This window comes from Geotrypetes seraphini, chromosome 5, assembly GCF_902459505.1.
Source record: "Geotrypetes seraphini chromosome 5, aGeoSer1.1, whole genome shotgun sequence".
In the NCBI taxonomy this organism is placed as follows: Eukaryota; Metazoa; Chordata; class Amphibia; order Gymnophiona; family Dermophiidae; genus Geotrypetes; species Geotrypetes seraphini.
In genome coordinates, this window is record NC_047088.1 from 110544360 (window position 1) to 110559648 (window position 15289).

At 43.9% G+C, this 15289-nt stretch overlaps 1 protein-coding gene across 6 annotated transcripts in view; it reads left to right on the forward strand.

The window, feature by feature from the left end:
• Window positions 1–15289, forward strand: part of SRRM2 (serine/arginine repetitive matrix 2) — a 549687-nt gene that overhangs the window by 261383 nt on the left and 273015 nt on the right. For all 6 annotated transcript variants that reach the window (XM_033944768.1, XM_033944767.1, XM_033944764.1 and 3 more), the window contains exon 9: window positions 5766–5852. In XM_033944768.1, the coding sequence (XP_033800659.1) occupies window positions 5766–5852 (87 nt within the window). The remainder of the gene's footprint in view (window positions 1–5765; window positions 5853–15289) is intronic.

The following is a 15289-nucleotide window of genomic DNA, read 5'->3' on the forward strand; positions in this document are numbered from 1 at the left end:
CAATGAAAACAATTATCTAATACAGTCCACAATCTGAGGAGAAGAGACAAAATAAATAAAGCCCCTCGGGAAAGGGGACATATACAAAAGAAAATCAGAAATTAGGAAATAGAGCAGTATTAAGATATTATCCTATCCATTAATTTGATACCACATTAATAACCTGTTTCAATCGGACTGTGTAGAGATTCCTTTACCCTCCAGGAAAAAACCTAATTGGGCAGGTTCAAAGAAAATATATTTATTCCCTTGATAAGAGACAAAACATTTACACGGAAATCTTAACTGGAACACTGCTCCCAAAGCAATCACTTTTGATCGATAAGTCAAAACTTTTAACAAATATCTTCCATTAGAGAATGAGCTCATGGGGACGGGGGTGGAGGGAGGAGGAAGGTATTTCTGAAAATCATATAATTGTTTGACGAGAGATTTCATGTAACGTGAAATAAGTTATAATTAATAACTCCTCTCTCCCCCCATTGGTCTAGCACCCATCTTCTTCCCTCTGTTCCTCACAAAGTCTGGCATCTGTCTTCTTCCCTTCCATCTTTCCTTCCCTCCCCCAGGTGGTTGGTTTTTAGCATCTCTCGCCTCCTTTCCTCCCCAATACAGCACTGTTACCCAATTGAGGCAATATATGGTTCAGTCTGCTTAAGATGCCTTTGAATTTACCTCCAGGGCTTCTTCGATGTCAGTGGCAATGAGGGTAGCTGATATGAATGCTAATCTTCAAGACCGATTATCAAATATTCCTTGCATTGGCTATGAGTTATTTGGAAACTCCATGGACAATGCCACCCAAAAGCTATCTACTCATGAAAAATATTGGAGCACTTTAGTTAAACCTAAACCATCCTCTACCAGACCATTTAAGCCCTTTTCCTTGTATCAGAGGAGATTTTCATCAAAACCATCTGTTTCTTTAAGACAACAGAAGAAACCAAAAGCACAATGCTCTCAGAACCACAAACATCTGTCCCATCTAAACCGACGCAATCTTTTTGACAACCTATTCGAGAGCATAGCCCTGATTCCTGTATCTGTCTCTCCTGCAACCCATCGGAGGTCGCCTTCAAATTTTTTATCATCGCTGGGAGTTAATCACCTCCGACCTCTGGGTCTTAAAGATCATTTGAGAGGGTTACTCTCTTCATTTTCTCAGCATTCCTCCAGATTATCTTCCAAGAGAGTGTTTTGAACCCTCAACAATTCTCTTTTCTTCTTCAAGAGATCAAATCTCTTCTCCTCAGTGCCATCGAAGACGTTCCATTGGATCAGATAAACAGGATATTTTACTCCTGCTATTTCCTTATTCCGAAGAAGATAGGAGGCATTCGACCGATTTTGGATCTCAGAGGTCTCAACAAATTTCATGTTAAGGAAAAATTTTGAATGTTATCCCTAGCAACTGTATACCCTCTTTTATATCACAATGATTGTCTATGCTCTCTAGATCTCAAAGAAGCCTACATTCATATTCCTATTCACCCAAATTCAAGGAAGTTCCTCAGATTTCAAGAGTCACAATGCCATTATCAATACAAGGTTCTACCATTCGGCCTGACATCAACTTCCAGAGTATTTACCAAATGCCTTGTGGTAGTGGTAGCAACTTTAAGATCTCAAGGTCTTCAAGTTTTTCCTTACCTAAATGATTGGCTTATAAAAGAACCTTCTCCACAAGATGTCCTCATAGCAACACACAGAACAATACTCTTCAACATATGGTTTTCAAAATAAATTTTCCCAAATCACAACTTCAGCCATCGCAGACACTTTGATTCATAGGAGCTCTGCTTGACACCATTCAACTAAAAGCTTTTTTCCCTCAACGTCAGAAATTAATCCAAATTTGTCAACAAATTACTCAACTACCATCAATCACAGCCAGACATATGATGGTACTTCTAGGACATATGGTATCTACTGTCCATGTAATACCATTTGCGAGGCTTCACCTAACTACACAGTGGTCTCAAGCCCACGATCCACTTTCAAAACACATTTCAGTAGCACCATCTCTATGATGCTCACTGCAATGGTGGATGAACCCTTTAAATCTTTTCAGAGGTCTTTTGTTCCACATACCTACTCATCAAAAAGTTCTAACCACAGATTCCTCAAACTGCGCTTGGGGGAGCACATCTGAAAGTCTTCATACTCAAGGGGTCTCTAAGGGAACAACATTATCAAATAAATCTGTTAGAACTCAGAGCCATTTACAATGCCCTCAAAGCTTTTCAGCATCTTCTCATTGGTCAAATTCTACTTGTATGTACAGACAATCAAGTAGCCTTGTACTATATAAATAAACAGGGAGGAACGGGTTCTCTCCCTCTGTCAAGAAGTACAGAAGATCTGGTTTGGGGCGATTACTCGCAATATTTTCATTAGAGCAATCTACATTCAAGGAGAAAAGAATTCTTTAGCAGACAAACTCAGCAGAATTCTTCAACCTCACGCATAGACGCTCAATTCTGCAACTCTCCATCTCATCTTTGCTCAATGGAGAACTCCACAAATAGATCTGTTTGTGTCTCCCCACAACAACAAATTGCCCCAGTTCTGTTCCAGACTGTATGCTCTTCATTGCCTGGAGGCAGACGCTTTTCTTCTGCATTGGATGCACAAGTTTCTCTATGCGTTTCCACCCATTCCTCTCATTCTCAAGACACTTATCAAAGTTGAGCAGGAGTCAGCCACCATGATACTTATAGCTCCTCAGTGGCCCAGGCAGCCTTGGTTCTCCCTTCTACTTTAACTTAGTATCAAGGAGTCAATACCTCTTGTCAATTTATCCATCTCTTCGCACGCAGAGTCACTGTTCTCTTCTACATCCCATCTTTCACTCTTTACATCTGACAGATTGGTACCTCTTGGGCTGAGCTCTGCTGATCTTCACCTATCTCAGACTGTTAGACTCATATTAGAAGCTTCCAGAAAACCGGCCACTCAGCAAAAATGGACCTGGTTTTCTGCTTGGTGTCGTCATCTTCACCAGGATCTGAAATCCATCTGTTTCCTCAGTTTTGGATTGTCTCCTCCATTTATCTGACTCTGGCAAGATTTTCTGGAAAAAAAATCAAGATGTGAGTGAAAAAGTGTATTTTTAATGACACGCAACAGTTAAGTTTCTGATGTGAGTCAAGGAGATTCTGAACTCTTTCCTTGTATGAAGAAGACTTATGATTGCCCAGAAAGTTTTCCACTAACCATTTGAATGTCTCCCAAGCTTCAAGCTCAGCTGCTGAGTGATTGCTTAAAATATTTATCCTACATAACAGACTTGATCTGTGGGCCTATAAATATCCCTTCTTTCAGTTTTGCAGTGCTGATTTTTGAAAATTTCTTAACAAGATATTGAAAACCTGGTGAATTTGCTTTACCTCGTGGCCTTTGCCAGGTTCTTCATCAACGCCAGCTTGATATGACGAGGTGGAAGAAATATTTTATGAGGATCCACCAATGGCATAAATTTTACACTGCTTATCCCTGGGTTATAGGTATCCCTCAGCTGCCAGACACGCTTGACATAATGTTCAACTGTAGATCTGCTATCCCACAAGCACAGGAAACAGAAGTATTTAATGAATCCTCCTTGCATTCCCATTAGCATGCCAATGACCTTCAGATCACCACAGATGTTCCACTGGTGTGATTTGTAACTGATTGCTTCTAGTAAATTCTTCATATTCTCATAAGACTCCTTTAGATGAGCAGAATGTGCAATTGGTATACTTGGTTTGGAATTTCCGTTGTGTAGTAACACTGCCTTCAAGCTTCTCTGTGAAGAATCAATGAAGAGGCAGTATTCATCTGGACAGTGCACTTGTGACAAACTGTTGAAGAGCCTGTTGATGTAATGACAAAAGCACAATGAGCCATTTACAGTGAAGAAGGGTAAGTTATTCCTTTTTCGGTAATGGGTTATATTAGCATCTTTTGCAAGCAAGTGCGTTTGCTTAAGCCTTGAAGCAAGAAGTTCTGCTTTTTCTTTTGAAAGATTTAGATCACGAATAAGATTGAACTCAGCTTGTATAAAGGTCTCTGGTTCTGAATCTTCATCATTCACATCAGGATCAGATAATTCTGGATTGTGACCAGCTGCTACATCATCATCACATTCCTCATCATGTTCCATAAAAGCAAGTCCATCTTGTGGAGGTATAGGAACAGGCAGTGAGTCATCATGAGGAACAGGCCTAATAGCAGAATCCAAAGTAAGATATATAATTTTGTGCTTAGTTTTATGCTGGGAGGTGAGAGGCTGATATGAACGGAGGGGGACAGGGACCTTGGGGTGATAGTTTCTGAAGATCTAAAGGCAAAAAAAGTGTGACAAGGCGGTGGCTGATGCCAGAAGGATGCTGGGCTGTATAAAGAGAGGTGTAACCAGTAGAAGAAAGAAGGTGTTGATGCTCATGTACAAGTCATTTTTGAGGGCCCAATTGGAGTATTGTGTTGTTTTGGAGACTGTATCTGGCGAAGGACATAAGAAGACTTGAAGCGGTCCAGAGGAGGACGACGAAAATGATAGGAGGTTTGCGACAAAAGATGTATTAGGAGAGACTGGAAGCTCTTAATAAGTATACCCTAGAGGAAAGGAGGGACAAGGGCAATATGATTCAGATGTTCAAGTACTTGAAAGGTATCAACGTAGAACAAAATCTTTTCAAGAGAAAGAAAAATAGTAAAAACCCCTTCCTTCTGTCTTTTACTCTGGAACTCTTGCATTCTTTGGAACAAACTGAAGAGGGCAACAGACTCCCAGGAGAAAGAGGAGGTTTCAAAAACTGTGGTTGACATCTTTCTGCAGTATGCTCGAGAGAATGGACAGAGTACCCTAAGATTCAGCATACCATTTCTATCTACTGGAAAAGATATTATCAAGGTAAGACCCTAATCTCTTTTTCTGCCACATCCTATCTCTCTGACAACTTTCTGTTTATGTGAAAGCAAGATACAGCAATGTTAAGTTGCAGGTTCCTGTAAACATTTTAGGTTTGACAAACTAGGGACGTTGAAAGAGAAAATGGGAGCTGTGCTGTACTGAGGGGAAGAGGGTTGAGGAATGAAGAGAGGGTAAGAGTGCCGGATCCACAACAGAAGGGAAGGGAAAAGAGAAACATACCCCAAACTTTAAAAAAAGAAAGTTCTAGCCCTGTGACACACCATCCCAGGTGCTCAAGATGCACTGTTTGATAATCACTATTTTAGAGATATGCTCAGCCTCTGCAACATTGGATGGTATCCAATGTGTGACTTGTCTGACTGATTATTCTGCTGTTTACAGGGCAAGCACTTATTAATCAACTTGGTTTTAATAACCAAATTTTACATGAGTTTTTCTGATTGTTTAGCCCTTTTTCCCATATAAATATTAATCATGTTTTATGCATTGGAAGAGCCAGCTTTTTTTTCTTTCTCATTGCAACAGTATTGAAAAAGTCATAAACTTCTCTTCTTTTTTTTTTTTTTAAACCTTTGATTGAAAGTGCTCTCCACAAAACAAGATGTCAATATTTAGCTGACAAAATTGAAGTGCTTTGTATGACAGCACTTTGCAATTGTCAGTTAAGTAATTTTTGAGTTGATTCACCTTATGATTTATTCATTATACACCCTTTTATAAGACATGATGGTATATCAAATTTTATTAAACATAAGCATTTCTCTCTCCCTCCCCCCAGGACTTGTATAATAAGTATATATATTTACATGATATAACTGACTTAGTTTTAAAAATTCTATTTTCTCCTTAGGTCACGCAGTACATCTCTGCCTCAGAAGAAACATGATCTATCCTCCTCCTCCAGCTCCTCCTCCTCTTCTGATAACTCTCGCAGCAGGTAAATGATATAAATAAGTAACATTAAACATGGGAATGAGTATGGAGTACTAGCCACTTCACTAACTATATAGCACAGTGTTTCTCAGCTCTGTTCTTGGGACACACCCAGGTTGTCAGTTTTTCAGGATACTCACAACAAATATGCATGAGAAAGATTTGTATACAATAAAAGGTAATGCACACATTTATCACCTGCAAATTTATTATGGATAGTATATATAAAAGTATGTAAATCGTACAAGGATAATCTTAGTCCTTTTACTATCAAATGCATTTGTATGCACCATCAGTTTGTGGATCATATTAGCCTCTCCTGTGTTGTTTTCCTATTTATTATGGATATCATGAAAACCTCAAGAAAATCTAAAAAGGAGAGAATATAATGGTAATCAGGATTTCTGTATCGCCTGGTAGACTAGTCCTTACGAATGGGTTATATACCTCACTGCTACCAGCAGGTGGAGACTGGGAACAAACTTGTATATCAGGATAGCTTCCCCTCTTGCAATCCAGTCTTCCTCAGTCTCCATTAAAGCAGGTAGGAAGACTAATTTGGCTCCCCTTTTAGCAATGTTGGAATTTTGTTTTGGACTCCTGGGTTCCCCTTTTGTGCTGGATAGAGCTTGGACGGGTCCTGTTTGGGGATTCGTCTGACCTCGTGGGTGTTAAACTCGGCGGGTCTCATGCTGGGTCCCCCCCCCATCTTCCTCCACCTCCCTACATTTTTGTAGAGGTGTCTCAGCCGGAGACCTGGCCCCCTGGTTAGTCTGCCCTCCAGCTTTGAGAGCCGTGGAGTCTGTTCTGACTAAATAGGAAAAAAAATATCCTGAGGTGTGCCGGTCTAAAGGGCTCAATTCCCTTTAAAAACTGCCATTTGTAGGGGGGGGGGTTTTCTCATCTAACTGGCACTTTTCTTTCAGCTAGGGCATTTTTCAGCGCAATGAGCACTTTTAAGGGGGGAAAAATTGCTCATTGCGCTCCAGACGCGAGGTACTCGTGGCCAGCCTGTGCAAGCGTAGTGCAGGCCAGAGCAGTGGGGGAGTCTCGTTAGCAACAGTTGCTGGCAGCCAGGGCACCCTGCCACATGTACCTCACGAAGGATTCCCTTACTGCCGGAACGGCTGGGGATTCCTTTTTCGTGTCGGTCGGTTCCTCGGCCTCGGCTTCAGAAAAGTCCCAGACTTTTCAGACATGACAGGCCGCAGGAGCTCTGATTTGGTTGGTTTCAGGTCCAATTTCGACGGGAACCTCCTCCTTCATTTCTGTTACCTCAGGTGACCTTCCCCCTGTTCTGGAAATACAGGGGCAAGGTATGGCAGGGTCCCTTGGGGCCGCCAGGGGGGGGGGGTTTCCCCCTAAATTTATGTTAGCACTTTGTAAAGCTTATGTACTGGCGGCTGAAGGTTCTGTGTTTGGGGGGGAGGGGGTTTGCCCTTGATGTCTTCCCCGGTGCAACCCCAGGCAGCAACGGTTTTGCCCCCCCTCTACTCCTCTCTCGTCTAAGCACCCAAGGGTGTCTTGAGATGAGGATTTTTGCCCAGAGGAGCAAGATGTTATTGATGAGGACCTGGACCCTTGAGGAGATTTCCAGGATCCTCTTGTGGGGTCGGATTCCGCCAGCGAGGGGTTTGAGCACCCCTCTGCTGGCGAAGATTCATCTGTGGTGCACATTTTTCAACAGGAATAGCTTCATGAGCTATTTCTTCAGGTCTCCTCAGTTTTGCAGTTTCAGGACACCGTGTCAGCCTCCGCGTACGGTGGACCCCTTGCTTAAGGGGATCCACTCTTCTTCCCACTCTTCCTATGCATCAGGATATTCGGGACGTTATGCTTGCACAGTGGCAGGTGCCGTAAGCTCCCTTTCATTTTGCGTGCTCCATGGCCCGCCTGTATCCCAATCCTGAAGGGGATAGGAACACTCGGAAGTTGCCTGTGGTGGATGCGGTGGTCTCGGCCATCTCTAAGAGGCATACCGTGCCTGTTGAGGGCGGTACGGCCTTGAAGGACCCAGAGGAGTGTAAGTTGGAGTCTCTCCTTAAACAGAGTTTTGATGTGACAGCTCTGGCAGTCCAGACGGCGATGGGCTGGTGGCTCGAACATGTGCTTGACTACATCTGAGAATGGGAAATTGCTCAAGCGTGAGGTGGCAAAGATTGAATTGGGCGCTTCCTATCTTTCAGATGCCATGTATGACCTCTTGTGAGCTTCTGCCAAGTCGTTGGTGTTTGCAGTGGCAGCTCGCCATATCTTGTTGCTTCACGCTAGGTCAACAGATTCGGCGTCCAAAGCTAAATTGACAAAGTTTCCTTTTAAAGGATCTTTCTTGTTTGGTGAGAACCTGAACAAGTTGGTTCAGACTCACTGCACCTCGTTTGCCTGAGGATAGGCCTAGGCCGCTGGCTCGAGATGGGGCTGTTCGTGGGCGTGGGTATGATTTCCACCGCTTCCGCCCTGGTTGATGGTCTGCCTCTTTTCAGTCTCCTGGGCTCTCTAGAGACAGGTTCTTCCAGTGCATGCAGTCCTTTCGTGGGGCCTGCCGGGGTGTGGGTAGCGCCCCCGCTAGGTCCCCTGCCGCCCGTCCTGCCAAATGACTCCTTGCTGGTGCCCGTCTTGGTTCCGGTGGGCGCCCGTCTGAGGGATTTTTATCCAAAGTGTGCAGTCATCACGTCTGATAAATGGGTTTTGGAAGTGATTTTGGACGGTTATGCTGTAGAGTTTGCCCGTTCCTTGCCAGACCGTTTTCTCACTTCTTCCTCGCAGGTGGCGTGGAAGCAGCAGGCCTTTCGCCAGGTCCTTCAAAGATTGCTGGATCTTTTCACACTTCCCTGCCTAACATCCTAGAGTTTTTGCAAGATGGTCTGGACAGGGGCCTGGCTTGGACTTCTCTCTGGGTCAGCTTGCGACCTTGTCAGTCTTTCATAGGTTGTTGAAAGGTCAGCATTGACTGCCATTCCGGATGTGATTCGCTTCTTGTGGGCAGCCAAATTGCTCAAGCATCCCGTTCGACCCTCTGTTCCATCTTGGGATCTGAATTTGGTTCTGACAGTTCTAATGCATTCTCCTTTTGAACCGTTGGGCGACTGCTCTTTGAAGGACCTTACTTTTAAAGCGGTCTTCTTGGTGGCCATTACTTCAGCTAGACATGTTTTTGAGCTACAGGCTTTTTCTCGTAGGGCTCCCTTCTTGGAGTTTTCTAGGGAGTGGTTTGTCTTGAGGCCTGTTCCTTCCTTTCTGCCAAAGGTGATTTCTTCTGTTCATGTCAAATCAGGCAATGATCCTCCTGGTGTTGGGTAGTTGGGAGGGATCTTCCAAGCAGAAGCAGTTGCGCAAGTTGGATGTCACTCGGGTCTTCGCTCTTATGTGCAGAGGACCTAGGAGATCCGGAAATCAGATCATCTCTTTGTCCTTCTAGCGGATCCTCGTCAGGGGGATGGTGCTTCTAAGGCTACTATTGCGCGCTGGATCAAGGAGACTATTGTTTCCGCTTATCTTCTGAAGAAGAAGCCTGTTCCAGAATTTCTCAAAGCTCATGCCACTAGGGGTCAGGCAGCTTCTTGGGCTGAATCTTCGCTTGTGCCTCCAGTGGACATTTGTAAGCTGCGGTTTTGTCTTCCTTGCATTCATTTGTCAGACACTACCGGGTAGACGTTTAGGTATGTTGGGACGCGGTATTCAGTGAGTGTGTTCTGCTGTCAGCTCTTCGGAGGTCCCACCCATGATGGGGACTGTTTTGGTACGTCTCACTTGTAAGATTAACCTCTACCAGTCTGGAGAGTGCTAAAGAAGAAGAAATTAGGTTCTTAACCTGCTAATTTACTTTCTTTTAGCTTCTCCAGACCGATAGAGGTCACCACCCTGTCTATTGTCGTGTTGTTGTGGCTGTTGCGCGGGCAGTTTTTGGTTTTTTTCTTTGCATTCTAGTATTTTTCTATGGCCGGGGAGAATTGAAGAACAGCGGTTGTGGCTCGGCTTTCTGGTATCTCTCCTCTACATTTTACAACAGCATTTTGGTATGTTAGTTATTACTCCTGTTCGGAGTATTGTTTATTTCTATTTCCAGTTCTTAGTTCTGCTTGGCTATTCAGCAGACTGATAGGAATAGGGGAAGGTATCGCTTATGTAGTATTCCACAGTTTTGTTTCAGTCTCCACCTGCTGGTCATGATGAGATATATACCCACTTGTAAGATTAACCTCTACCGGTCTGGAGAAGCTAAAAGAAAGTAAATTAGCAGGTAAGAACCTAATTTCTCCTTACCTCAGCTTCTATTTTTGTTTCAGACACTTCCTATTTGGATGTGGAAGGAAGTTTTGGAGGGACTTCACAAACAAATCTTGAGATTTATATGGGCTCAAAAACATCCTACAGTGGGTGGCAAAAGTACTTTGAGGAAGCAGGAAGAGGGTTTAGCTGTTCCCATCTACTTAAATATTATCAAGCAGCGCAATTGCGAGCCTTATTAGAGTGGCAAACGCAGGAATGCAAGCAGTGGGTTGAGATAGAACAAATCGGCATGGGAAGTAACCATAATTTAAATTGAATCAGGTTGGACAGACTGGATGGACCATTCGGGTCTTTATCTGCCGTCATCTACTATGTTATTATGCTGCGTTTTATCTTGCGTGTCCTTTGGGGAGACAGGATATTGGACTCTGATGTCCACTCTGAGAGTCTGGAAGGAGGTTAGGAACTATTTATTGCAGAGATGGTAATATTCTTGGTATATCCCCCTTAGGTAAAACACTGAGTTCTAGCTGAGCAAAGATGTTAAGATTTTTATGGCCTGGTGTGTGGTGGGACAATCCAAGCATTTGGAAATCTTCAGAGTAGATATGGTTTGGCTCCCAAATAACTTTTTTCTATATTTGCAAGTCAAACACTATATCCAGAGCTCAGGTCTCCTGTGAGATTTAAGTCCAGGGATGACCAGTTTTGAGAAATTATTGGGTTTAGTGGTTTCAGTCATTTCCAAGTGTTTAAATACTAGGATGGGAAAGCCCCCTTGGGTATATGGTGGCCTGGGAAAGAGATCTGGGATATAGAATCCCCCTAGAAGAATGGGAGGTAACATGACACCACATGAAATCATTGGCCACAACCATAGTAGAAAATGGTATCGTATACCAGTGTTATATGCCAAGATGCAAGGGGGGATACTGTGGGCTTGTGTTGGAAGTGATGTGAGCAGGAGGGGACATATCTACATATGTGGTGGGAGTTTGCACTCGTCAGAGAGTTTTGGGACTCTGTTTGCTTTGCTCTCTCAGATTTTGGGCAAATGTTTTGAGGCTTCAGTTGAAAGTATCTGTCTCCACCATTATTCACCAGACCTAGATGTGGGAGACATTTGCTTTTGTAAGTTGGTGCTCATGGCGGACAGAGTGGTTGTGGCTACCACATGGAAAGATTGACACCACCAAATAGGCAAGCGGTGATAGCTAAGATGGAGGATTAGTATGTCCTGTACAGACTGACAGCTGTGAAATACCATAGACTGGTGAGTTATCACCCAAAAATGCATAAATTTGAACTTTAGAAAGTGACGTGAAATGAAAAGTGGGGGGGAGGGAATGGGGTAAAATTGAGCTAGAAAACTGGAGGTCAGGGGGTATAATTGTGAGGGGAATAAAATGCTTTGGGACTAGTACATTGAAGAACCAACAAGCTCTAGTTCATATGGTTGTGTTATAAATGCATATTTTGTAATGAGTTGCTGCTGAGAGAACATAAGCAATGCCTCTGCCGGGTCAGACCCGAGGTCCATCGTGCCCAGCAGTCCGCTCACGCGGCGGCCCAACAGGTCCAGGACCTGTGCAGTAATCCTCTATCTATACCCCTCTATCCCCTTTTCCAACAGGAAATTGTCCAATCCTTTCTTAAACCCCAGTACCGTACTCTGCCCTATTACGTCCTCTGGAAGCGCATTCCAGGTATCCACCACCCGCTGAGTAAAGAAAAACTTCCTAGCATTTGTTTTGAATCTATCCCCTTCCAATTTTTCCGAATGCCCTCTTGTTCTTTTATGTTTTGAAAATTTGAAGAATCTATCTCTCTCTACTTTCTCTATGCCCTTCATGATCTTGTAGGTTTCTATCATGTCTCCTCTGAGTCTCCGCTTTTCCAGGGAGAAGAGCTCCAGCCTCTCCAATCTTTCAGTGTATGAAAGGTTTTCCATGCCCTTAATCATTCGTGTCGCTCTCCTCTGGACCCTCTCAAGTATTGCCATATCCTTCTTAAGGTACGGTGACCAATACTGAACACAGTACTCCAGGTGCGGGCGCACCATTGCCCGATACAACGGCAGGATGACTTCTTTTGTTCTGGTCGTAATACCATTTTTAATAATACCCAACATTCTGTTTGCCTTCTTCGCTGCTGCTGCGCATTGCGCCGTTGACTTCATTGTTGTATCCACCAGTACACCCAAATCTCTTTCAAGGTTACTTTCCTCTAATACTAATCCCCCCATTTGGTAGCTGAACATCGGGTTTTTTCTCCCTATATGCATGACTTTGCATTTCCCTACATTGAATTTCATCTGCCATTTATTCGCCCACTCCTCCAGTTTGTTTAGGTCCCTTTGTAGGTCCTCACACTCTTCCGTAGTTCTAACCCTTCTACAGAGTTTAGTGTCGTCCGCAAATTTTATAACTTCACAATTCGTCCCCGTTTCCAGGTCATTTATAAATATATTGAACAGCAGCGGTCCAAGCACAGACCCCTGCGGAACTCCGCTCGTGACTTTCCTCCAGCCCGAGTAGTGACCCTTCACTCCAACCCTCTGTCTCCTGCCTGCCAACCAGTGTTTGATCCATCTGTGTACGTCCCTTCCACCCCGTGGTTCCACAACTTCCTAAGTAGCCGCTCATGTGGTACCTTGTCAAAGGCCTTTTGGAAGTCAAGGTAAATGATGTCTACAGGTTCCCCTTTGTCCAACTGGCTGTTTACCCCCTCAAAGAAGTGCAGTAAGTTTGTTTGGCATGATCTTCCCTTGCAGAAGCCATGTTGGCTCGCTTTCATCAGCCCATTTTTTTCGATGTGCTCACAGATGCTGTCCTTTATCAGTGCTTCTACCATCTTGCCCGGAACCGATGTCAAACTTACCGGCCTATAGTTTCCCGGGTCTCCTCTTGACCCCTTTTTAAAGATAGGTGTAACATTTGCTATCTTCCAGTCCTCCGGAATCTCTCCAGTTTTCAAGGATAGGTTGCAAACTCGTTGGAGTATTCCCGCTATCTCATTTCTTAATTCTTTTAGTACCCTAGGGTGGATTCCGTCCGGGTCTGGGGATTTGTCGCTTTTCAATCTATCTATCTGTTGGAGGACCTCCTCATGGCTCACCTCTATTGCTGACAGTTTTTCTTCTTGGTCACCATGGAAGATCACGTCAGGTTCCGGTACACTGGATGTGTCCTCGCTTGTGAAGACTGATGAGAAGAATTTGTTTAACCTGTCGGCTACCTCTTTTTGCTCCTTTATCACTCCCTTTTTGTCTCCATCATCCAACGGTCCTACTTCCTCCCTCGCTGGTTTCTTCCCCTTAACATATCTGAAGAATGATTTGAAATTTTTTGCCTCCCTGGCCAGTCTCTCTTCGTATTCTCTTTTCGCTCTCCTAACCACTTGATGACATTCTCTTTGGCGTTTCCTGTGTTTATTCCAGTTTTCCCCAGTTTGGTCCTTTTTCCATTTCCGGAATGATTTTTTCTTGTCTCCTATCGCTTTCTTCACCTCATTGTTTATCCATGCGGGGTCTTTTGTTCGTTTTTTTTTGCACCCTTTTCTAAATCTGGGGATGTACATATGTTGTGCTTCTTGCACTGTGCCCTTGAATAGAGACCAGGCTTGCTCTACAGTTTCTGTTTTCCTTGAGCTGTTTCTAAGTTTTTTTCTTACCATTGCTCTCAAGGCATCATAGTTCCCTTTCTTGAAGTTGAACGTTGTCACTGTGGTTCTCTTCCCTTTTGCTGTACTTACTCCTAATTTGTACTGGATCATGTTGTGATCACTGTTTCCTAGTGGTCCTACTACTTCCACTTCTTTTGCAGGTCCCCCTATTCCGTTGAGGATTAGGTCAAGAGTGGCATATCCTCTTGTTGGTTCCTTGACAAGCTGATCCATAAAGCAGTCCCTCACAGCCTCTAAGAATTCTGTTTCCCTCGCACAGTTTGAGTTTCCAATATTCCAGTTTATTCCGTGGTAGTTAAAATCTCCCATTACTGTCACATTCCTGTTGTTGCCTTCCCGCCTCAATTCTGCTGCCAGATCTTTGTCGTTTGCTTCCGTTTGTCAAAGTGGACGATAGTATAGACCCAATCTTATGTCAAGGCCACTTTTTCCTGGTAATTTGACCCATAATGACTCCAGTCCTTCCGCCTTTGGTTCTATATCCACCCCGGACGAGGGAATGGAGTCTTTTATGTATAGTGCTATTCCTCCACCCTTCTTGTGGGTCCTGTCTCTTCTATAGAGTTTGTACCCTGGCAGCACTACGTCCCATTGGTTATCCTCATTCCACCATGTTTCCGTGATTCCAATGATGTCTAGGTTTTCTTTTTTGGCTATGGCTTCTAATTCTCCCATTTTGGTCTTTAGGCTCCTTGCATTAGCGTACAAGCAATTTAAGTCCTGGTCTTTTCTTTTCTCTGCTGGTTTTACATGTGTTTTGCTCCTCTTACCATCCCCTAGTTGGGCTGCCAGTCCCTCATTTCTGTTCCTTTCTTCCTCATTTTTTGGTGTATCTTTTCTGTTCCTTTCTTCCTCATTTTTTGGTGTATCTTTTTCGTCTGCAACCTGATTTCCTGATCTCTCCTGTTCCTCTAATTTTATCTGTTTGCCCTTTTTGTTGGTCAACAGCTTCTGTTGTTCATCTCTTGCCTGTTCCCAGCATTTTTCCCGCTCAGTATCTTCTTTGGATACTCTTGTCCGAACCTTCGACGTCAGGTCGACTATCGGCTTTCCCCTTCTTCTCAGTTTAAAGCCTGCTCAATTCCTCTCTTGACGTTGTTTGCTAGCAGTCTCGTTCCTGCCTTGCTCAGGTGTAGTCCGTCCCTCCTGAAGAGCTTGTTCTTCCCCCAAAAAGTTGTCCAGTTTCTTACAAAAAGGAATCCTTCTTCTTCGCACCATCTCCTCAACCAAGCGTTTATTGCTTGTAGCTCGGTCTGCCCTCGGTACTGGCAGAATCTCTGAGAATGCTATCTTCTGTGTCCTCAGCTTCAGTTTCCTTCCTAGGATCTTGAACTGTTCAATTAGCGTAGTCCTGCTGTAATTTCTCCTGTTGACATCATTTGTTCCCACGTGGATTATCACTGCTGTCTCTTCTGTTTCCGCGCCATCCAGGATCCTCTCGATTCTGTCGGTGATGTCCTTCGTTCTTGCTCCTGAGAGACAGGTCACTAGCCGATCCTCTCTCCCTCCTGCTACATGACTGTCCAC